Source organism: Trachypithecus francoisi, unplaced genomic scaffold, assembly GCF_009764315.1.
Source record: "Trachypithecus francoisi isolate TF-2019V2 unplaced genomic scaffold, Tfra_2.0 Contig01440, whole genome shotgun sequence".
Taxonomy (NCBI): domain Eukaryota; kingdom Metazoa; phylum Chordata; class Mammalia; order Primates; family Cercopithecidae; genus Trachypithecus; species Trachypithecus francoisi.
In genome coordinates this window covers 4,472,159-4,495,155 of record NW_022681431.1, presented here as the reverse complement: position 1 = coordinate 4,495,155, position 22,997 = coordinate 4,472,159, and the positions used below count along the sequence as shown (strand labels likewise).

The 22,997-nt window shown below is 36.5% G+C and overlaps 1 protein-coding gene across 3 annotated transcripts in view; it reads right to left on the bottom strand.

Annotated features, from left to right (window-relative positions):
• Positions 1–10,494: 10,494 nt before the first annotated feature.
• MICU3 (mitochondrial calcium uptake family member 3) overlaps positions 10,495–22,997 on the bottom strand; it is a 102,193-nt gene continuing 89,690 nt past the window's right edge. For all 3 annotated transcript variants that reach the window (XM_033226042.1, XM_033226060.1, XM_033226050.1), the window contains 4 exons: positions 18,598–18,706; positions 16,501–16,658; positions 14,355–14,423; positions 10,495–12,835 (listed from right to left, as the gene is read on the bottom strand). In XM_033226042.1, coding sequence (XP_033081933.1) covers positions 14,355–14,423; positions 16,501–16,658; positions 18,598–18,706 — 336 coding nt within the window. In that variant the 3' untranslated portion in view covers positions 10,495–12,835. The remainder of the gene's footprint in view (positions 12,836–14,354; positions 14,424–16,500; positions 16,659–18,597; positions 18,707–22,997) is intronic.

The window sequence follows — 22,997 nt, the reverse complement described above, 5'->3', positions numbered from 1 at the left end:
GCTTTCTGCTTCCAATGTGGCATCTTCTTGTGGCTCTTTTCCTGGAGGAGGGGGTGAACAGTTCCCTTGTACCTCTTTTACCAAGGCACTAATCTCATTCATGAGGGCTCCACTCTCATGACTTAATCACTCCCTAAAGGCCCACTTCTTAATACTATCACATTTGTGATTACATTTCAACATACAAATTTTGGGAGGTCACCAACATTCAAATCATAGCAACACCTAATAACACACTTGCAGAATATTTCCTCCTTCTTCTGGCATCTTTGAGCTCTGTCATTTCAGAGCTCTGAGTTCTTAAAGGGAACATGGCTCCACCATGAGACACAATGATTCCATTGAATTGGAGAAAGATTTCCATTTGGCTATTTTGGATGCTTCATGCTACAGAATCAACAGGCAGAAAGGTGGATTGCTCTACTAGGTGGAGTGATTGATCCCTACTGCCAAGAGGAAACTGGGTTGCCTTTATACATTAGGAGCAAGGAAGACTATGTCTGTAATCCAGGACAGTTTGGGGTGTATATTAGTACTCCATATGCAACAGAAAAGTGTAGTAGAAAAGTACAGAAACCAAAATAAAAGGCAGGATAATTGAGGACTTGGAACTTTCAGGAATGAGAATTTAAATTACTCTACCAGGCTCTGGCTGAAGGTGGGCGAAATCAATCAATAGTAGAAGGAGGAAGCCATAGGTAACAATTAGGACCTTGTGACCAACTGCAGCAAAAAAGGGCTGTAGTCATTTCGCACATTTCCTTTTTGCTTTTCATATGTATGTACTTATGTATATATGCTCACATTTTCCTCTTCTTGCTCCTTTTTATTAAAAAAAATTTTATATGCAAGTTGCTAGAGGTTAAGTTCACAATTAGTCTTTGGGCAACCGGCTATCCAGTGGAACTGTGATGATTCTGAAGGGCAATTAATATAGCCACAGCACAGTATGCAATGATTGTTGCATCTCCTCATTTTGAAGATGATGAGTATCCTGTTAGGTGAAACGTGGAGTTATTATTGTATGGCATTCAATTGTGTGTAGAAGGTATATACGGACAGTGAGCACTCATGGGGCAGACTATGCTGTTTATTGATTTATTTCCTTTTAGCTCCAAATTCACCATATTTTGGCCTACTTTGTAATAAATGAAGATGGATTTTGTAAATATTTCTCCTTTGCTAGCCAGACTAGTGTTAAACCTTTTCAGTAGAGGTTCTGGAGGGACGCTGGAGGAGGAAGGGATTTTCCTTTCCCGGTTCTGGCATGGTTCACTCTCTAGGCTCTTGTAGGGTACACTCCACCCTCCCCTGCATGCTAATTCCGTGTGCTTTCTCCCATGCTGCAGGCTGCAACTTTCTCACGTGTTCTGCTGGAGATAGGGATGGAGTATCTGGGATTTCCCAGATGGTATAGGCCTGCACACCAAACCAAGTCACTGCTCCTCACACCTTTTCAGCCCTAGGATCCCAGAGCCATCCTGCAAATATGCTGCGCTCCTAGAGAGGGCCACTTCTCCAGATTTTGGTTCCAGCAGTGCCCAGCTACCACTAGCTCCCTCTGACACTCAGTGAGTTCACTCTAATGATTTAAGACTCCACTTTCTGTGGATGGCTTCCCTGGCACCCCAGAAACTTCTAGCAACTCGCAGTTAAGCTCCCACTTACGAGGCACCTTAGTGACTTCTCCACTATCCAGTGAATCAAACGTGTGCCCTTTCCAAAGACATCTGGACTTCAGCCCTAGTTGTGGGAAAGCTCTATATTGGGAACTCTATCTCAGTAATGGTTGCTCCCGACATCTTATATTTGTTAAAATTATCTTAACTTTCACTAGTCAGTTTGCCATTATTCCAGTCATTTCTTACATTAAAATTTCCCTGTTTAAATGGTGGTTTTTGTCTCCTAACAGGACGCCAACTACTACATCTGGCAATACTCCTTGCCTTGACATCATTTTGTCTGATGTTAATACAGCCACTCCAGTTTATTACTGTTTACATGGCATCTTTTTTCTCTATCATTTTACATGTACTCTATCCATGTCTTTATATATAAAATACATATTTTCTAGACAGCAGATAATCTTCATTAAAAATTGGTAACATCTGAGTTTTAGTTGAAATATTTAGTGAACTTACATTTAACATAATTATTAATTTGGTTGAATTTATGTAATCACTTTGCTATTTTATTCTATTTGTTGTACCCATTTTTTTGTTTTCCACTTTCCTGCCTTATGGGTTAGCCATTTAAAAAAATTATTGCATTTTAACTCACGGTTCTATGGGTCACAATCTATATTAACTGAATACTATGCTATTGAACATACAATCTTACAATAGTATACTTCTACTTACCCCTTTCTGTCCTTTGCGATATTATCAAATGCTTTAATGATAAACTTAGCAATGCATTATTTTCATTTTACAGAGTCAATTGCCTTTTTTTTTTTTTTTTTTTGAGACAGAGTCTTGCTCCCAGGCTGCAGTGCAATGGTGCGATCTCGGCTCACTGCAGCCTCCACCTCAATCAAGTGATTCTTGTGCCTTGGCCTCCTGAGTAGCTGGGATTAGAGGCACGTACCACCACGCCTGTCTAATTTTTGTATTTTTGTAGAGATGGGGTTTCACCATGTTGTCCAGGCTGGTTTTGAATTCCTGACCTCAGGTGATCCACCACCTCGGTCCCCCAAAGTGCTGGGATTACAGGTGTGAGCCACCACTCCTGGTCTTAATTGCTTTTTTATACACATAAGGGAAAACACTGTATATTTTACTAAACATTTATCATTTATGTAGTGAACTTATTTTGTATACATCAAAATTTCTGGCTAGTTTCATTCCCCAGCTGCCTAAAGAAGTTCTTTTAACTTTTCTTGTGTGCAGGTCTGCTGGTTACATTCTCTCTGACAATATTTATTGGAATATCTTTATAGAACCATTATTTTAAAAGGCTGTTTTACTGAATATACTATTCTAGTTTGACACTTTTTTCTTTCCACTCTTTAAAGATGTTATACGATTATCTTCTATTCTCCATTGTTACTGAGGAATAAATATCATTACCCTTGTATATATCTTTTGTCTCTAAAAAAAAAATTTTAGTTTTTTTTTTTGCTTTCTAGCCATTTAATTAGGATATGAACAGATGTGTGTTTGTGGTTAAACTTCTTGAAACTCTGACTTACACATTTCTTCAAATTTGGGAAGAATTTTGGTGAGTACTTTTTCAATTTTTCTTTTACTCTCCCACCCTTACCCTCTTGTTGATCTCCAGTTACATTTACGTAGCCTGTTTTGTATGGTTCCATAGCTCACTGAGGCGCAATTCTTTTCTTTTCCCTGGTTGTTTTTCCTTTTTGTGCATCAGTTTGGATAGCTTGTATTTCCCTGCCATTAAGTTTACTGATCATTTCTTCTGTCTCCCAGCTTCTATTAGGTTCATAGAACGAATTTTTATTTCAAGTATTTCTACAATTCTCATTTGGTTTTTACAGTTTGCATTTTTCTGTCTGTAATTACTGTCTCCTTTCCTATTATGCTATTGTTTTTACTTAAAAACCCTTGAACATGTTTATAACCGTTGTTTAAGTTGTTATCTGCTAATTCAAATACATAGGTCTCCTCTGGGCCTGTTTCTATGAATGACTTTCTCCCCTGGTTCAGGGTCACATTTTCCTGCTTAGCCTATATAATACTGGCTTACTTTACAGTGGATGTTGTGGATACTACACTGTTGACAACAGGAATCTGCTGTCTTCCTGTACAAGTACTGAGTTTTGTTCTGGCAGGTAGCTGCTGTACTGATAGGATAGCTTGATCCTGTCAAGGCTTAATTTTAGGGTAGGTCAAGAGTTGTCGTTACTTCAGAGGTACAGTAGCCTTACCCCTAACTTGTGACCTTTACTGCATGCTTGGGTTGTTGAGTTAGACCTTCGCACGCTGGCTGATTTGAACTCTGACGGCTCCCAGCAGTATGTGACCTCCAGTGACTGTTTTCTGCCGTGCCCCAAGAAGTCTTGCCTTGCTTATGTACAGCTCAGTATGCAGTCAGACTTAAGAGTACCCCATGCAGATTTTTGGTGCTTCTTTTTGCACAGCTCCCCTTCCCTAGTACTCTGTCCCATAAATTTCGGTTACCTGAGCTATTCTTAACTCTGGTCCCATTTCTGCCATCTCATGCAACTCTCTTCTGTCTGGACTCCACTTACTTCTGCTGTCGTTTAGAAAGCCCTCCCAGGAAGAAAGTCAGTGAATGGAGAGGTCCACCACATAGTTTTCCCTTCTTTCAAGGATCAAGGCCCTGAATTACTTACTGTACAATGTCGTAGTTGTTTATGGTAGAAGGATAAGTCTAATAGTCATGGCTCTCCATTGGAGGTTTTGATTTCAGCAACTGCTTATTTCTAGAAATTCTATCTCATAAGTATATCTGTTTAATACCTACAGTCTTCTCATTTTGTATAACCATTTTTGAAATTTCAAAGTTAATTTCACAGATAGCTTTTCTGTATGTTGTATTCAGTTCCAACATCTGCATTCTTTGCAGTCTAAATTTATTGTTGCTGTTAATTTTCACTCATAGTGGATGGCTTTATCTGGATTTGGTAGAATTCTTTAAAAGTTTATGCTTCATTATCATCTAAGACTCTTTTGGGATAGTTTCTTCTGTTTCAGTCTGGGGTGTGTGTGTGCGTGTGTGTGTGTGTGTGTGTGCATGTGTGTGTGTATACTAATCTCAGGAACTTTTGGGATGCCTTTAAAAGTTTTAACTCGGAAGAGGGGGTCCCATTCAGGTCTTCTCCCTCACTGCTGTTTCGAAGCTCAATATGCTCACATACTATCAGTATAGAACTCTCACTTGAGGGCAATCTCTCCTCTCTATAAAGCCTGTAGGCTCCCAACCATTCCAGTTCCAACTACCTGTGAGCTCTGTTGCTCTAGCTGAGGAGACTCCCCTTATGTGGTCTGGATCTTGGTGACTGCTAGCAAGTCCAATTCAGGCTCTAAACTGATAGTTTCCACTGGCTACTTGGGACTCAGCTCTTAGATTTTTTTTAAAAATTATTTTTCCCTCTTTTTTGTTTTTTGTTTTTGAAGGGAAGAAATCACTGGACACTAGAAATGGTTCACTGTATGTTGTACTTGGGGTTTAGCTATTGTGAAGCAGAAATTAACCTAAGCTTTTAACACCTCACATATCTGGGAGCAAAAACACATGTGTTAATTTGCTAAGCAGTCAAATAACAAAAATAAAAGGCAACACATATCTCTATCTGAATTACTAACATACATCTTTATGTGGCAATTTATCACTATGAGAAACTGAATTATTAGCATAATCTATTTAGTATTTCCTTTTACTTAATTTACTTTTTAGTCCAAATAGTGAAGGATACTTTCCATAGACTGAATCTTTGTAAATTTTAGAAAACCATATTTAAGTTGACAAATGAAGGCTGACATTTGGCTATGCTTTAACAGGCTGAACACCAAGCAAATCCTATTCCTTTATTTGTTCATTTTGCAATACATCTTGACATCACCTTCTCCTCTTTCTTAAATTTGTCTACTTAGCAGGGCACAATGCAGTTTTGATGTGCAATCTGATTTCAAAAGAATCTTTGTGACAGCTAATCTTCTGTACACTCACTGTAATTAAATATTACAGCACAAATGGTACATAAGATACTCACTTTCTTGAGAAACTCTTAGCACCAAACAGCAATGACACAAAAAGTATACATTTTCAGGGTGCTTTTCATAGATTTTTCAGCTTAAACATTTAACTCTTGTGGCACCTAGAGCTTGCAAAAGCATGATAGGGCATACACTCAAAATATCTTTACTGTCTTTTATTCTGTCCTAAACTCTCATTTTACCTCAGTTTAAAATCTGCTAGCAGACTAATGTGCTTACCTTTAAGCTACTTGCTTCATTCCTAAAAAATATGCATATAGGAAATGCCATACTGAATGAGATTAATAATCAAGCTCAGTTGTCTCTGATGGTAAATGTGACCAGAATATACTGTGTCAGAGAGTATGGCTGCCATCTTGGCCTTTTTTAACCCCGTAACTGATTCCCCCTGATGTTCCCTGATCAATTAATTCCTTCTCCAGTCCTACCATCCAAACCTAAACTGTGTGGTAGTTTCACAAATTTACAATCACCATAATACTTTTATTCTTTCTTCAAACCATCTCTTCCCACTTCAAGAAGTAGTCTAACTCTAGATTTGGTGAATAAATTCACCCAATACATGGCCTTCATGATTTATTCCCACTTTTACCAGACTGAGATCCTAAGTTTTAAACATGTGCTTTTCTTGCTGGGCGCGGTGGCTTACGCCTGTAATCCCAGCACTTTGGGAGGTCGAGATGGGTGGATCACGAGGTCAGGAGATCGAGACTATCCTGGCTAACACGGTGAAACCCTGTCTCTACTAAAAATACAAAAAATTAGGAGGCTGAGGAAGGAGAATGGCGTGAACCCGGGAGGCGGAGCTTGCAGTGAGTGGAGATTGCGCCACTGCACTCCAGCCTGGGTGACAGAGCGAGACTCGGTCTCAAAAAAAAAAAAAAAGTGCTTTTCTTAAAAAGTAAACATACTCATACTAAAAACACTCTGCTAGTTCAATAACAGCTCATTAAATATAACCATGCTCCCATCTTCAAAGATAATCATTCTTAAGTTCCTTGTGGGTACTTCCAGATATATTATGTCTAACTATAGAGTTAAATATGTTGTTTTGGATGCCCATTTTTCCTCACACCCTCTTGAAACCATACTATAATGACAGAAAAGGATTTTTTTTAAAGTATAGTTTTCTTTCTCAAGGACAAGAAAACTAGAAGAGAGTACAGAGCCAAAATTTTTAAATTGCAGAAACATATGGTAATAAACTCATAGACCATAGAGAACTTAAATGCCTGCAATAGGGAGACACCTTGAAAGTGGCAGACTCACCCTGCAGAGTTCCTCAAAGTCGTAAGTGAAGGATTCAGGTGCCTCTGAAGGTGGTACTATAAGAAGGATTGATTGAAAGTGTTTAGAAAGCATTTAGATTCCAGACTCCTCCTGCCTGAAACATATCCCCCTCCCAAACACATCAGCAGAAAACCCTTCAGTGTTCAAACCAGAGAGGTGTTTTTTTTGTTGTTGTTGTTGTTTTTGAGACAGAATCCTGCTCTGTTACCCAGGCTAAGTGCAGTGGTGTAATCTTGGCTCACTGCAACCTCCGCCTCTCAGGTTCAAGTGATTCTCCCGCCTCAGCCTTCCAAGTAGCTGGAACTACAGGTGCGCACCACCACACCCAGCTAATTTTTGTATTTTCAGTAGAGATGGGGTTTCACCATCTCGGCCAGGCTGGTTTCGAACTCCTGACCTCGTGAACCACCCACCTCAGCCTCCCAAAGTACTGGGATTACAGGTGTGAGCCACCGTGCATGGCCATCAGAGAGCCACTGTATGCACAAGAAGAAGAAAGGAGTTGAAGTTGGGGGTAACATAAGAAAGGGGATTAAAGATTTCTTTCTCACACTCAACTTTGAACAAAATAGCAGCCAACCTTTAAATTACTAGGCAGGAGAAATCTGGTCAAAGAGAAAAGACCTATATATACTGATAGTCAAGATTCCTCATATGGAATGCCCCAGCTACAATAGCAAAGAATAAAATCCATCAGTCAAAAGTTCATCTCAGTCACACAGTTTCCAATTTCTCTGTAAATATGAACATATAGCAAAAGATTGCCTGATATTTGAGAAGTATCTCTAATATAAGAAACCCAAAATACAAATGGGAAAAAAACAAATAAGGCAATGAAGGGAGCAGAAGAAAACTTTAAATAAACCAAAATAATCACAGATTAAAAGATAATAGATGAAAAAAGAATGGGAGAAATAAAAAAAGAAAACTCAGGAAAAAAGAATATGATGAAATAAAAAAACCTCAAGAAAACAGATGGAAGATTAAGAGGAAATCTTTAAAAAGTACAATAAAAGGACAAAGACATGAACAGTGGAAAAAAAAGATTACAGGCTGAGTACAGGAGATTCAATATCTGAATAATAGAAATACCAGGAAAACTGAGCAGAGAAAACAAGAGGAGAGGAAGTTCTCAAATAAATAATTACAATTTATTTCCAGAACTGAGTGCCATGAGTTTCTAGGTTGAAAAGGCTATTGAGTGCTCAGCACAGACATCAAGCAAAAGACCTTTACCAAAGTACCTTAACTTGAAATTTTGGAATAGTAGGGACAAAGGGAAGATTCTACTAATTCCTAGAAAGAAGAAAAAAAGGTAATGGATCAGAATAGCATCTGATTTCTTGGGAACAAACTGGAAGCTGGAAGACAGTGGGGCAATGCTGTCACAATTCTTAGGGAAAAAGGGTACTACCATTCTCTTTCTATTGCTGGACGAGCCGTCACCCAAGTAGGAGCGTACAGTAAAGGCGTTTTCAGCATAAGAGATCTCAAAATTTACTGTGCAACCTTTCTCAGGAAATATGGAGGCTTATACTCCACTCCGAAAAATAAAACGTAAGAAACAGGATGACCTAGGAGACAGAGAAGGTTAAATACAATCTTGAAGAGAGAGAGAGGGGAGATCCTAAAATAACAGCTCTGGGCCAGGCCTAGAGGACCACCATTCTAGATGGGACAGTAGGATGGAAAACTCTAGCAGGCATTTCTAACATAATAAAACCTTACCTATTACCTTATACATTCAAATATATTAACCATGCATGTATAGTTCTGGTGACCAGTCTGGGAGAAGTTAATTATAACTAAGTAAAAGGTAGACAAAAAATTAGGCAAACTGAAGAGGAGAAAATTATTAACTCTAGGGAAAGTAAGAAGATGTATAAGGAAGCAAATAGAATAACTGAAGATGACATAATAATTAACTCAAGTTATACTCTATACTGAAAGGATAGTGGAGGGGAAACATGTCTGTGTGTCTTGGAGGGGGACTTGAGTAAGGGAGACAAATCCTTATCTTACATTGTAGGAAGTCAATAGTTAACAGGCTAAAAATAAGACCAATCAAAAAAAAATGTTGATAGAAACATATTATCTTGAAATACGAAGGTAGACACCAAAAGAAACTGCCAAAAGATTTGAGAGTGATTGCCTCTGAGAAGCACAAAAGATGGATGGTGTTTTTTTTTAAAAGACTATTTAGAGTTGTCTTTTAAAAATATATACACATAACTTTAATAAAACTAAAATATAGTTCTACGCAATCAAAGTGTATTCTAAACACAAACTAGTAGTATAGTACACATTCTTTCATACCTTACTGTGTTCCCATTAAAATATTTTACAGATCATGTCATATAAACATAAATGGATCTCCTACTTTTTTCAGTTATTATTTTAATAGTTATATAGTATTTCATTGAATGAATATATGTATTGACATGCAAATTTACTAACCCATGTTTTGGGATATGATAGTCCCACAAGTAAAATTTTGAGATATTTCTCTATTGCCCTCCAAAGATGTTGCACCCAAACTTAAAGCTCACCAGAAACATTCGAGAGTTCTAAATTGCCCCCCACACTCAATAGTATACATTATAAAACTATTCTTTCAATCTGCAACGTGAAAGGATATGTTGTCATTTTAACTTGCATTTCTTTACATTTATTTTCCCAAAAACTGTCTACTCAGTCCATTAAAAACAATCTATCTTCATTCAGATCCCTCTCCATTCTCTTATCTTTTCTATTCTATTTTTCATAAGTACACCTCTTTCTCTTCCTTCACAGTGTTGGACAAAATTTATCTTTCCCAGAAAACTTTCTCTGTGCATACAGTCACAATTATAGGTATATTCCTCCATTTTTAAGATGTGTGCCAAAAATACTGATTATGCTATATAGAGAACTACAAATAGAGTATTTCACAGAATCTAAGACAACATTGCAAGATGTACCATTATTTTGTGAACTACTAAGAAAGTAAAAATGCTACCAATTTTTTGACAAACCACAGTGATTTCTTATCACTTAGAATTTGTATTATACTTTCTGAATATTATGGAATTAATATTTATATATCTTTTGGAAGTAAAAGCACTATATTTTAAAAAGCATTAATTTACTGTATGACTATAAGTAGTAGGATAATAACTATTGTATTCTGAAACATTTCTAGGTGTTAGTAAGATGATACTTACAAAATTAATATTCCATTAAGTCACATGTAAACTTTCTGAAAAGCTTTCCAGTATCAATGACCATAGTTCTATAATTTAGGAATTCCTACAATATACTTTGAGAGGCTTTATAGCTCTGTGATTTACTTACCCACAAAGGTGTTGATGAGATAAATGTCATTGGCATGTGTTGCCACAGAAGAGGGAATAAAATCAAAAGAGGTTTAGTAACCCATAAAGATTTCCAAAGTTTGAAGGTTACATTTTCAGAAAGTCATTATTAGTCCACAGATACATATAAAAGCCAAGTACAACGTTTCTTGATTCAAGGGCAGGAATATTTATTTTAAGATAATATAAGAACGTAAGACAGGTTGCTTTGCAATTTATAATAAGAACAGTAAGTTGGAACTTAAGCTAAATAAGTTTATTATTATGAAATGATTCTGAGAAGTACCATAAACTGTTTATCATGTATGCTTTCTGTAAAAAGTTTAATGTGAATTTTATGTATAACTTAATTTTTCCAAAGAACAGTCTATAGAACGAAACACTGATACTAACAGCATACATGTCGTCAGCACGTTATTTCCAAACCATCAGCAAACTTTAAATTGATATAAGCAACAATTCAGGGAGATATTTTTATCTCTCATCTTAAAGGTGATAAAGTTCAAGAGTAAAAACATGAAGGAAATCACTGTAATTTACCACTTTCTTTTCTATTTTATCAGGATATTTATTTATTCACATTTTAATATTATGTTGCAGCCCTACAAACGTTTTCATCCACTCACTCTGATAAGCAATAAAGAATAAAATAAAGATTGCATATGTACAGTGGTATTCTTCCTTGGGAGAATGACAGAATTATAAAGGATTTCAATGGGCTAATTTAATTTTTAATCTATATTTGCAGGATTTGCCATGTATGCAACATACTATAACTTATAGTCAAGGATTAAAGGAAACTGCATCTTTTTCAATTACTTTAGGTATCAAATCATACTGAGAACATTCAGTGTAAGGTACAATAGACCTGAGGTATGTTCTATTAGTTGGCAGGCATTTTCATTTAGTCAATTAAATCAACTTTCAAAGAAAGTGAAATTAAATTATTATACTATATGGGATCCTTGAACTTATGAATAATATATTTTAAAGCTACTGTCATAAGTAATATTGGATAAAGAATGTAAAAAGTCTACTAAATCAGTGCTAAGAGTAACATTTTCTTGGAAATAACATTACTTTTACAAATAAGCTGATGCAGATCAATTTCACATTTAATAACTTATAAAAACAAAGTCGGTGTTTTCTATTTTCATATGCAAAAGCAAAGTAATAGTTGGAGTGTATCTAACCTACATTAAATATGTCTTAGAAAGGAAGATAAATGAACTTATCTTCCATATGATATGTAAATATATTAATTTAGATTAGTTCTATTTTTGTGTATTATTCTTGTATAAACTAAGCATTTTTAATTGAACAGATGTCTATTAAGTATTATCAAATTGTTTCTCTATGTACAAATCTAATTTTGTTGTGATTCAAAAGAAAGTTTTTATTTTCCCTTTTAAAACATATTCTTTTGAAATAATAATTTTATTTAAGTTACTATTACTGGCTGTTTAGCATCACTTTTGCGTGTGGTCCTTTTGCAAGAAACAAAATATTAGCTTCTACTTAATATATACATCAGTCTTATAAACCATTTTATATTAGTCTTTTACAATACTCATTTGATGCTAGACATATATTAACAATATGCAATAAGTTACAGAGTGTAAGACATTATTTTTACTAGTGTTATTAACATGTACCAGCTACAATTAGGAGCAGCTTCATGTTTAAGAAGATAATGACAATGACAATGATTACTGTTACAACAACTACCACTGCTTCTACTATCAACACATGACTTTCTTGGGGAGAAAAATTCTACACTTTAAATTTCTTTACTGTATACATAAAAGAATAACAGACATTCTGTTGACTTTGGCAAATGAACAAAAAATTTTAAAAACTTCATACAAGTCAAACAACATATGTTAATTAAGTACTTTTAAAAGTTAAAAGTACATGTAAACAATCGTTTTATATAGTAGCTTCATTTCTATTTGTTTTCAAAATTATCTCAGTGTAATTAAAAACTGGGAAAATAACAGGAATTTAATAATAATTCTAAGGGTCTTATAATCTCAAGCAATATTCATCTCCAAAAATAAGTTCACAGTCCAAAATCAGAGAAAATGCAATGTTCATTTTTAGGCGATCAACATTCCATGAGTCATAAATTATTTTGAAATGAGGCAAAGTTCTAATGAATAAATAAATAAATAAATATTGAAAATACATTCATATGTAGTCACTGGAAGTATTTATGTACTTCTGAAGGGAATGAAAAAGTGCAGAGTTCAGCAAATCAAGGCAAAAACTCGGCTTGATTTTATATATATAACATCTGTAGTAACAAGATGCATTTTATCTGTTTTATGTTTAAGAATTCAGTTCCAGAAAAAATATCAATTTCATAGCATTCACCTTTTCCTTCATTCTCTACTTCTTCTGACCTCAGACCTGCTTCCACTCTGAAAATTTTGCTTCTTGTTATTTGTCACACAGATAGTAATCCTTTAAACTTTGTTTTAGGAGTATCTAATTAAAAAAATAGTAACACAAAAGCAATATTTATTTAGGATACAATTCTGAGGTGATAGTGTTAATCAAATATTCTTATAATAATATGAAACAGTAAGGAACTCAACAGAAACACCCCACATAAAGTATAAGACACAAACACTTAAAAGCTGAGTGTTTTGTTTAGTAATTTGTGCAGTCCTCAGTCTTAGGCTTAGAAACAGGCAGCCACTTCCAGGTATGGCTCTATACACTATTACTTAGAATCAGTGGAGCCAGTGTGATACTACTACAAGTCGGTTGGGAGCACTACCTGTGTGGACATAGCAGTCAATGGTCCTCCTTTTTTTTAAATGTTTAGTTTAAGAATTTATAAGGCAGTTTAAAATTCCTTAAAATGGAGATTAGGAAGACCTGACTTCTTTTGTTAACTCAGCTACAAGGGTTACCACCCTAGACAAATAAGTAAGCCTGCTTGCCTCTAAACATTTTAGATGAGTATTTCCCAAAATGGGCTCCATAAAACAACAGATCCCAAACCTAATTTGCAAAATGCCGAATACTGCCATTTCCTTTTGGCAAGACAAAATGAATAGTAGCATATTACAATCTAATAAACTCTGTGGGGAAGAAACTTATTTAACCATTTTTATTATATTTCTTAAACGTGACTAAGCAACTTTTTTTTTTTTTTTAAGTATGCACTGATGTGCTGAAGAACCACTTCGGGAAACACCTCTATCTATCTATCTATCTATCTATCTATCTATCTGAGCTACAAGCTTGAGAAAAACAGCAAGAAACATATACATGAATATACTTGCAAGCATTTTTAAACAAACAGTAAAATCTCCATTGCAGAAATCTAACTAATAAAAACCCACAACTGACCAAAATTTTATAGCTACAGTTGACTTTTGAAAGAAAAAATAAAAAAAAAAACCCCTCACTTGGAGATTAGAAACAAGTCTGACGCATTTCTTTGGGTCATAAATAATACATAAAATGTGGTAAGGAATAATAAGATATAATAAATAGGAAATAATAAATGAATAGGATAGAATGAAGCTTAAATTCTGGTTTTCCACTGACTAGCAAGTTATCCTATGTGAGTTACTTGTTAAACATTGATTTTTCTCTGCTGTTAAATGGGATATCTGTGAGAATTAAATGAGATACCACCTGTGGAAGAACACTTAATATAATGCCAGGCAACTAAAATAACTAAAAAAATAAGTTGTTATTTTTTCTGGATGCTCAGAATCATGATCCTATAAAACAGTCACAAATATTCTTTGGGTGCTAATTATCCTATATTATACAAGTCCAATTTGGATTTATTACACTGTGTCTGCTCACATACAAAACTTCAGGTTTAACGTAAAATTTTTCCATCAAGATACTCTAATGACTTAAAAATTAAAAATAAATTAGATAATTGTATTTCTTTCAGCTATTTTCTAAATGTTATAACAGAAAAATAAATTATGATCCCTAGTGTTACTGAACAAATTTAGACAAATTTAAGCTAACATACTTATCTGCTATGAAGTTCTTTCTTCAGGCAGGATTTGAAAGTGGGATACTTCTGGACTGTTTTATAACCCTGTAGAATAGAAGACAAAGTGTGCAAATGTACAGAAAGACAAATGCAGCGTGATTTCACTTATATGTGGAATCTAAAAAGTCAAACTCATGGGAGTGGAGAGTAGAATGTTAGTTACCAGAGGCTAAAGGGCTGGGGGACTGGGGAGGAAAGGGGAGAAGTTGACCAAAGGATTCAAAGTTCCAGTTAGACAGGAGGAATATGTTTTTGAGATCTATCGTGCAGTAAGGTGACCATAGTTAGTAATCATGTACTTTATATTTCAAAACTGTTTTTAAAAAGTACATTTAAAATGTCCTCAGAAAAAAATAAGTATGTGAGCTGATGGATTTATTAATAAGTTTGATATAATCATTCCACTATATATATATATCAAAATATCACATTTACCCCATAAATACATGTTTATATGCTATTATTTGTAGATTAAAAATAAAAATTTAAAAAAGTGCAAATGTGAATAAAATGCTAAAGGCCACAGGTATGTAATAAATAAAACTAATAATGTAACACTTAAGTGAGCCAGTGTCAAACATTTCTAGCGTACTTTATATTTAATTTGACTTTGCTACTCTAACATTTTTGAGGCAAAATAAATGATTTTCAGTGTATGTTGTTTCAAGTACTTCTGCCATCATCGAAAATGTTATCAACTAACCACCAGGTGGCAGTTAAGTACACAGCATCTTTAACTCAAGTAGCTTGGACTTAAAAGTCATTAAAAATCTTTAAAAACACTAAGATGAATCTTGAGGTTTTAGATATATAACTTTTTCTCTTTTAAAATATATAATACTGGCCAGGTGTGGTGGCTCATGCCTGTAATCCCAGCACTTGGGAGGCCAAGGTGAAAGGATTACTTGAGGTCAGGAGTTTGAGACCATCTTGGCCAACATGGCAAAACCCTGTCTCTATTAAAAAATTACCCGGGTGCGGTGATGCACTCAGAAGGCTGAGGCAAGGGAATCACTTGAACCTGGGAGGCATAGCTTGCAGTGAGCCAAGATCACGCCACTGCGCTCCAGCCCGGGCAACAGAGCAAGACTTTGTCGTAAGAAAAAAAAAAAAAAGTATAAAACTTAGGGATATTTTAGAAAGAGGGAAGATTGAATATTCTAGCTCTTTATTTTAATAGAACATTTTTTCTCTTTTTCTATTTGTGGCACATCCATAATATGTTACATGTGTACACATTTACTGATTCATACTATATCTCTAGCTTTAAAACATGTTTCTTGGGGAAAAAAAATCCCTGAATTCCTGGTAATTAGTTTTTACTGTAAAATTTCAATAGACAAAAAATGTTTAACTTATTTTTCATATTAAAAAGTACTGATTATGCAGTAACATAAGAGCGTCAAGTTACCCAGAGGTAATCTGTCTCATCTAAAATGAGAAATAGTGGCCAGGTGTGGTGGTTCATTCCTGTAATCTTAGCACTTTGGGAGGTCAAGGCAGGAGGACTGCTTGAGCCCAGGAGTTCAACACCAGGCTAGGCAACAGAGTGACCTCGTTGCTACTAAAATAAATTATAAATTAGCCAGGCATGGTGGCATGCACCTATAGTCCCAGCTACTTGGGAGGCTGAGGCAGGAAGCTCACTTGAGCCCAGGAGCTCAAGGCTGCAGTGAGCTGTGATCATGCCACTGCTTGGGTGGCAGAGTGAGACCCTGTCTCTAAAAGAATAAATAAAATAAAATTAAAATAAAACAAAATGACAAATAGTGATATTTATTTGTATAGTAACAAGTCCAAAAAGCTAATATGCAGACTAAATTTTTTGAAAATATTTGGTAACATTTTTCTTCCAAAAACTAGGATGAAGACATTAGATTAATTGAATATGAAAGTAAATTATTAAAAGGTCAAACTGATTTTGTATTTTTAGAAAAGAATTCTCTTTTATCACCTCAAATTGTTTTTTAAGGGAAGTAAGACCTATGTTTTTTTCTTTTCAAATAAAGCATTCATGTTTATATTCTTAAGAAATTAAGACAAATTATTTTTCACCGAAGATGGATTTATTTCCCTCAGACTTTAAAAAGGATATCAATAGGTTTAAAACGTGTAGGTTTACCCGGAATCCTCTATGGAGTCTGTCTTTCATAATTCCAATAAATTCTTTATAACTTAATTGATCATCTTTGTCAACATCAAAAATCTTGAAGACGGTGTTCACTAAATGTGGTGAAAGTTTGAGTCCAGTAGCTACATAGACGGCACGTTTAAATTCATCTAGATAAATGTTACAAAGAAAAAGAATAGACTGTTATTATTTTTATAGTATGTGTTAATTACTAGAAAGGCTGTAAAAGAAGTTGTTTTCTAAATGTGAATCATGATCTTAGGCAACATGGCTTTCCATTAATCATGCTGTCTTTCAGGTAATAAAAATTTTTGTGGTTTAAATGAAAAGAGCCAAGCAGCAGCTGCATCTTAGGTTAATAATGCATTCATATTCAATGAATGTTTAATGAACACCTACTCTCAGTGACAGATACTTTAGAAGTTAGTAAGATGAATAGGTTTTCAAGAAACTTACGGTTCAGAAGAGATATGAGACCCTTGCCCAAATAATCATTACACAGGGCCACACAAAAAGTACCAATAAAATGCTATGAGAATCTGGAGATGAGTGATCGCTTCTGTGTGTAGTGTGGAGCAGGGAGAAGGGAGAGAAAGGCAGTGGTTAAGAAAAGGCTGTGATTTTGTCTTTGAGCTGAACACAAAAGGACAATTTCAGTTTATAGAGATGATAGAAATGGCAGATGAGATAACATGAATGAACCGAGGCATGCGGGGAGTTGGAAAGGCATAAATCACTTTCAGAAAACAGGGAGTCGGGTCTGGGTGGAGCCGGGGACATCTAGGATACGGAGAAGCTCTGCACAGGCACTTTGAGGCAGGGAACCAGAACATTCTTCAATACGCAATTGGAAAACTTAAGAGTTTTCCACTGCAGATGTGTCATAGAAAAGTTAATTTTTTAAGGAAGATTATTCTGTCAGGTGTGTAGGAAACATCAAAGAGGAAAGTAATTAGTAGCAGGACTGTCACTTTGGTGGCTACTGCAATATTCCTTTTAAGAAGTAATAACCTGAATAAAGATACTTGTGGTGGCAAAAAGAGATTGATGTATTTCTAGCGCCTGCAAGACAGGCGACACCATCAATTTTTTTCATTTCCTGGTTCTAAAAAACAAACAACTTTTCTATTCTGAACGCAGTAACCAGATACTGATTTGTTTCTTTACACGTTGATTAGGTTTATCACAGCAGTAAAAGTTAGTCTACAGAGGCAGAGTTCCCAAAGGTTTTAGCTTTAAAACACTAAAATGGGTTGAGAATATGTGTTATTTGAACATCCAAACCACAGAAAGGGTAAAATATAAAATTTTTCAGGTTTCTCTTATTCAATGAATAAATGAATAAGGCGACATAACGAAATCAGTATCTATGGTTTTGGGAAAGATATAATTATCATCAGCACTTAGGGACTGCAGTTTGGCTTCTCTCTAAAACATAATAAAAAAAGACTGTCCTCTGGGGTTTAAGTTTGTGCATTAACATATATTAGATTATGGGACAGACAGGTAAAATCACCTTAAAGACAAAGTCCCCATATGGCAAGAAGTTTTAAAAAGAACATGGCCATGAGGGGAGGAAAGGTGATCATGGCCACAGGATCCTAGGAAAAGGGCTTGGCTTCTTAGTCCACCTACAGCCAAAGACAGCTGGCTCGGAGGACACCAGCATTCTGAATTCCATGACCATTGTATTTCTTTGAAAATTACACAAAACTAATACTCAGTTTTACAGGTTAGTTGGCTAATGTAAGTCCATGGCTGAGCAGTGCCTCTGCTGAGAAAATTCCAGTTTCTGAGTCGGTAGGCATTAAATTAGTAAAATAAATACCATCCTGTGAGAACAGGACATGACCAGCTGGTTCTTCCATAGGTAGACGCAAGTCCCTCAATGTCACCCAGTGGCCAAGAGGTTTCTTCCTCATGGCTATTTTCTGACAAGTACCAGAACTGACTTGTCATTGAAAGTATACACCGGACTTTCACACAAGTTAATGGGTGATATGTCATATTTAATTAATTGGTTGACAAAATCTATAGAAACAACATAGTATTACTTCTTGCTTTTAATTTTTGTAGATGATTACTTACCTTGCCCTATAGAACGACTTGCAAAGTTATACATATTCAAGGCTATTGCAAAGTCTTCTAGGTTGTTTAAAAACTGGAAAAATGACCTGAATTCATCAAATGTGATGCCCTGTATTGGGAAAGGAAATGAAAATACATTTAGTATTGCCAAATTTATTAAAATAAGCATCTACACATAAGAGAAAAAAACAGATAAAACATTTGCAATGCATCTTGTAAGTAAACATTTCCAGGGTACGTTTTGGAGTTGTTCTCCAACTGGAATGTAAAATTCACTCAGACTTAGTTACACTGGGTAGTGCTGTCTGCTACCATTACAATATTAGGTAAAAATATTTTTTAAACACTGCCGTATCAGCACAAAATTCAAAAAAAAAAAAAAAAGCTCCAATAAAAAAGAATTAAAAACTTTCAATTTTGAAAATCCTCTATTTTAGGCCTGAATTTTTTTTTTAACCTTGTAAGGTAAATATAAGAAAAAAAAACAAAAAAACAAAAAAACAAAAAAAGCCGTAAAAAACTTTGCCCTGCACATGTATTCCTCAAATGTGATTCAGCATCAGCATTAGATTATGAATGTCTTTATAATGACAATGCAAAATCAAAGTGCTGACTCCATGCCAACGCAGTGTATTCACACTTGTTCCTGTCACTATAGCACTGCCGGGGCAGCGGCAGGAAGTGCAGTGCAGAGATACAGTTCTGGGTGCCTCCACACTGGGCTGCTATGGGATCATGTAAAAGACCGGTGGTCAGGGTGGCCTCTTCTGGAATGTCATATGTATAAACTGTAATTATTGCCATTGCTGTTACTTCAGGTGAATAGGGAAAGTCTTTGAAATAAGTACCATGTATCTCAGAGAAGACACATTTGGACAAGAGGAGCTGCATTTAGGTAATGTGTTCTCCTCAGCAAATTAACATAGAGAAAGAGCACAGAGAGAAGATGAGAAGGCCGAGTTGAGACCTAACAAATTCCTATTTAATATGAGGGTGAAAGGGGAAGGGACAGTAACAAGGCTGTGTTGGAAGGCTGGGGAAAGAACCACAGGGGTCTAGTTCCATATAAGCCATGTACTGATTAGATCAAATGGTTTACTACCTAAACACCCAGCTTTTGATACATGTTACTTCAATTACAACTCATCTTTTACTTGCAACGTGAGAATCCTTACTGTCTTTTCTCCTCACATTTTTTACTTTCCTTTCCTTACATTCATTTAATACCATTCCAATCTTGGATCCTGCTTTGTGACCCTGTCCCACTCATCATGTTTTCTGTAGAAGGCTGTTTGAATCAGTTAGGAGATCTGCACCAGAAAGGATCTGTCTTGATGTGGAGAGCTTGTTGCCAAAAAAACTGGTCACTGCTGTGGTTCTGCACCAGTTTATGCTGCGACCTGCTGCCATAACAGCAGTCTCTGGGTGACAGGCTACTGTTAGCAGGAGTAAAACACACAAAGATGGGATATTTTTAAATAAAGGGAAAACAAAAGTATCAATATATTGGGGGGCAGGCATGAAATTAAGAAATAAATTTTTTTTTTTTTTTTGAGGCGGAGTCTCGCTCTGTCGCCCGGACTGGAGTGCAGTGGCCAGATCTCAGCTCACTGCAAGCTCCGCCTCCCGGGTTCACACCATTCTCCTGCCTCAGCCTCCCGAGTAGCTGGGACTACAGGCGCCTGCCACCTCGCCCGGCTAGATTTTGTATTTTTAGTAGAGACGGGGTTTCACCGTGTTAGCCAGGATGGTCTCGATCTCCTGACCTCGTGATCCGCCCGTCTCGGCCTCCCAAAGTGCTGGGATTACAGGCTTGAGCCACCGCGCCCGGCCAAGAAATAAATTTTAAAATGACAGACTATAATGTTCCAACGTCTGAACTTACAGATTTTTCAACACATGGTTCTCATGTCTGGAAAGAGGTCATATTCAGAACATACATCATTCTTTTGTATAGATTAAACACTTTGTGTTTAGAAATATAAAATTATAAAATAACAAATGGGACATTTATTTTGATGGAGATTATTTAAAGCAATGTTTCTTAATGGCCAAGAGGGACAGACAGTCTTGGAGAAGGGCAGACAAAAGGGGTGTGGCCATTTCTAACAATGATAACTGAAAACCTGAAAGCATCAAAAAACACATGGACTGAGAGTACAGAAATAAATATCTATGGTCAACTGACTTTCAATAAGGATGTGGGTATGGTTTGCCTCTGCGTTCCCACCCAAATCTCATCTCAAATTGCAATTCCCACGTGTCCAGGGAGGGAGGGCCCTATAATCCCCACATGTTGAGGGAGGGAAGTGACTGGATTATGGGGGCGGTTCACCCCATGCTGTTCTCATGATAGTGAGTGAATTCTCATGAGATCTGATGGTTTGATAAATGTCAGTTTTTCCTGTGTGTTCTCTCTCTCCTGCTGCCTTGTGACGAAGATACTTGCTTCTTCTTTGCCTTCTGCCATGATTATGTTTTCTGAGGCCTCCCTAGCCATGTAGAACTGGGTCAATTAAACCTCTTTCCTTTATAAAAAGATGCCAGTCTCAGGCATCTCTTTATAGCAGTGTGAAAATGAACTAATATAGATGTCAATACCATTTATTGGGGAAGGAATTGTTTCTTCAATAAATGGTGCTATGACAAGTAGATATCCACATGCAAAAGAAAGAAGCTAGACCCTAACTTCATACCATTTATAAAAACTAACTAAAAACAGATCAAATTTCTTTTTTTTTTTTTTGAGGCGGAGTCTCGCTCTGTCGCCCGGACTGGAGTGCAGTGGCCGGATCTCAGCTCACTGCAAGCTCCGCCTCCTGGGTTTACGCCATTCTTCTGCCTCAGCCTTCCTAGTAGCTGGGACTACAGGCGCCCGCCACCTCGCCCAGCTAGTTTTTGTATTTTTAGTAGAGACGGGGTTTCACCGTGTTAGCCAGGATGGTCTCGATCTCCTGACCTCATGATCCGCCCGTCTCGGCCTCCCAAAGTGCTGGAATTACAGGCTTGAGCCACCGCGCCCGGCCCAAATTTCTAAATTTAATAGTTAAAGCTATAAGACTTACAAAATAACCAGACAAAACTTCATGGCCTCGAATTGCCAACAACTGCTTAAATATGATACCAAACACATAAGGAACAATATAAAAATAGATAAATTAGACTTCATCAAACTAAAAACATGTGCATTAAAGAACACTATCAAAATTAGCTGGGTGTGGTAGCATGGGACTGTACTCGTAGCTACTTGGGAAGCTGAGGCAGGAGGATCACTTGAGCCGAGGAGTTTGAGGTTGCAGTGAATATGATCGTGCCACTGCACTCCTGCCTGGGCAACAGAGTGAGACTCTGTCTGTAGAAAAAAATTAAAAATAAATAATAAAAATAAAGTGAAAAGACAATCCACAAAATGGGAGAAAATATTTGCAAATAATATATCTGATAAGGCTCTAGAATCCAGTTTATGTAAAAAACATGAACAAAGCAGTAACAAAAAGATAAACAACCTAATTTTAAAATGGGCAAAGGACTTGAAAAATCATTTCTCCAAAGAAATGGCCAATAAGGCCGGGCGTGGTGGCTCAAACCTGTAATCCCAGCACTTTGGGAGGCCGAGACGGGCGGATCACTAGGTCAGGAGATCGAGACCATCCTGGCTAACACGGTGAAACCCCGTCTCTACTAAAAATACAAAAAACTAGCCGGGCGAGGTGGCAGGCGCCTGTAGTCCCAGCTACTCGGGAGGCTGAGGCAGGAGAATGGCGTAAACCCGGGAGGCGGAGCTTGCAGTGAGCTGAGATCTGGCCACTGCACTCCAGTCCGGGCGACAGAGCGAGACTCCGCCTCAAAAAAAAAAAAAAAAAAAAAGAAATGGCCAATAAGCATATAAAAAGATGCTGAATATAATTACTCCCCAGGAAAATACAAATCAAAACTACATGTAAACATATATTCATAGCAGCACCAGTCACAATAGCCAAAGGCAGAAATAGCCCAAATGTCTATGAAAGGATGAATGGATAAACAAATTGTGGTATGTACATAAAATGGACTATTATTATTATCCAGCCATAGCAAAGAATGAAATAGTGATACATACTACAGTGTGGATGAACCTCAAAAACACTATGAGACCAGGTATGGTGGCTCACCCCTGTAATCCCACTACTTTGGGAGGTTGAGATGGGAGGATCACTTGAAATCGGAGTTTGAGACAAGCCTAGGAAAAAAAAAAAAAAAAAAAATAGCCAGGCACAGTGGTACATGCTTATAGTCCCAGCTACCTGTGAGGCTAAGGTGGCAGAATCACTTAAGCCAAGGAGTTCGAGGCTGTAGTGAGCTATGGTTGCACCACTGCACTCCAGCCTGCTGGCAGAGAAAGACCCCATTTCTTGAAATAA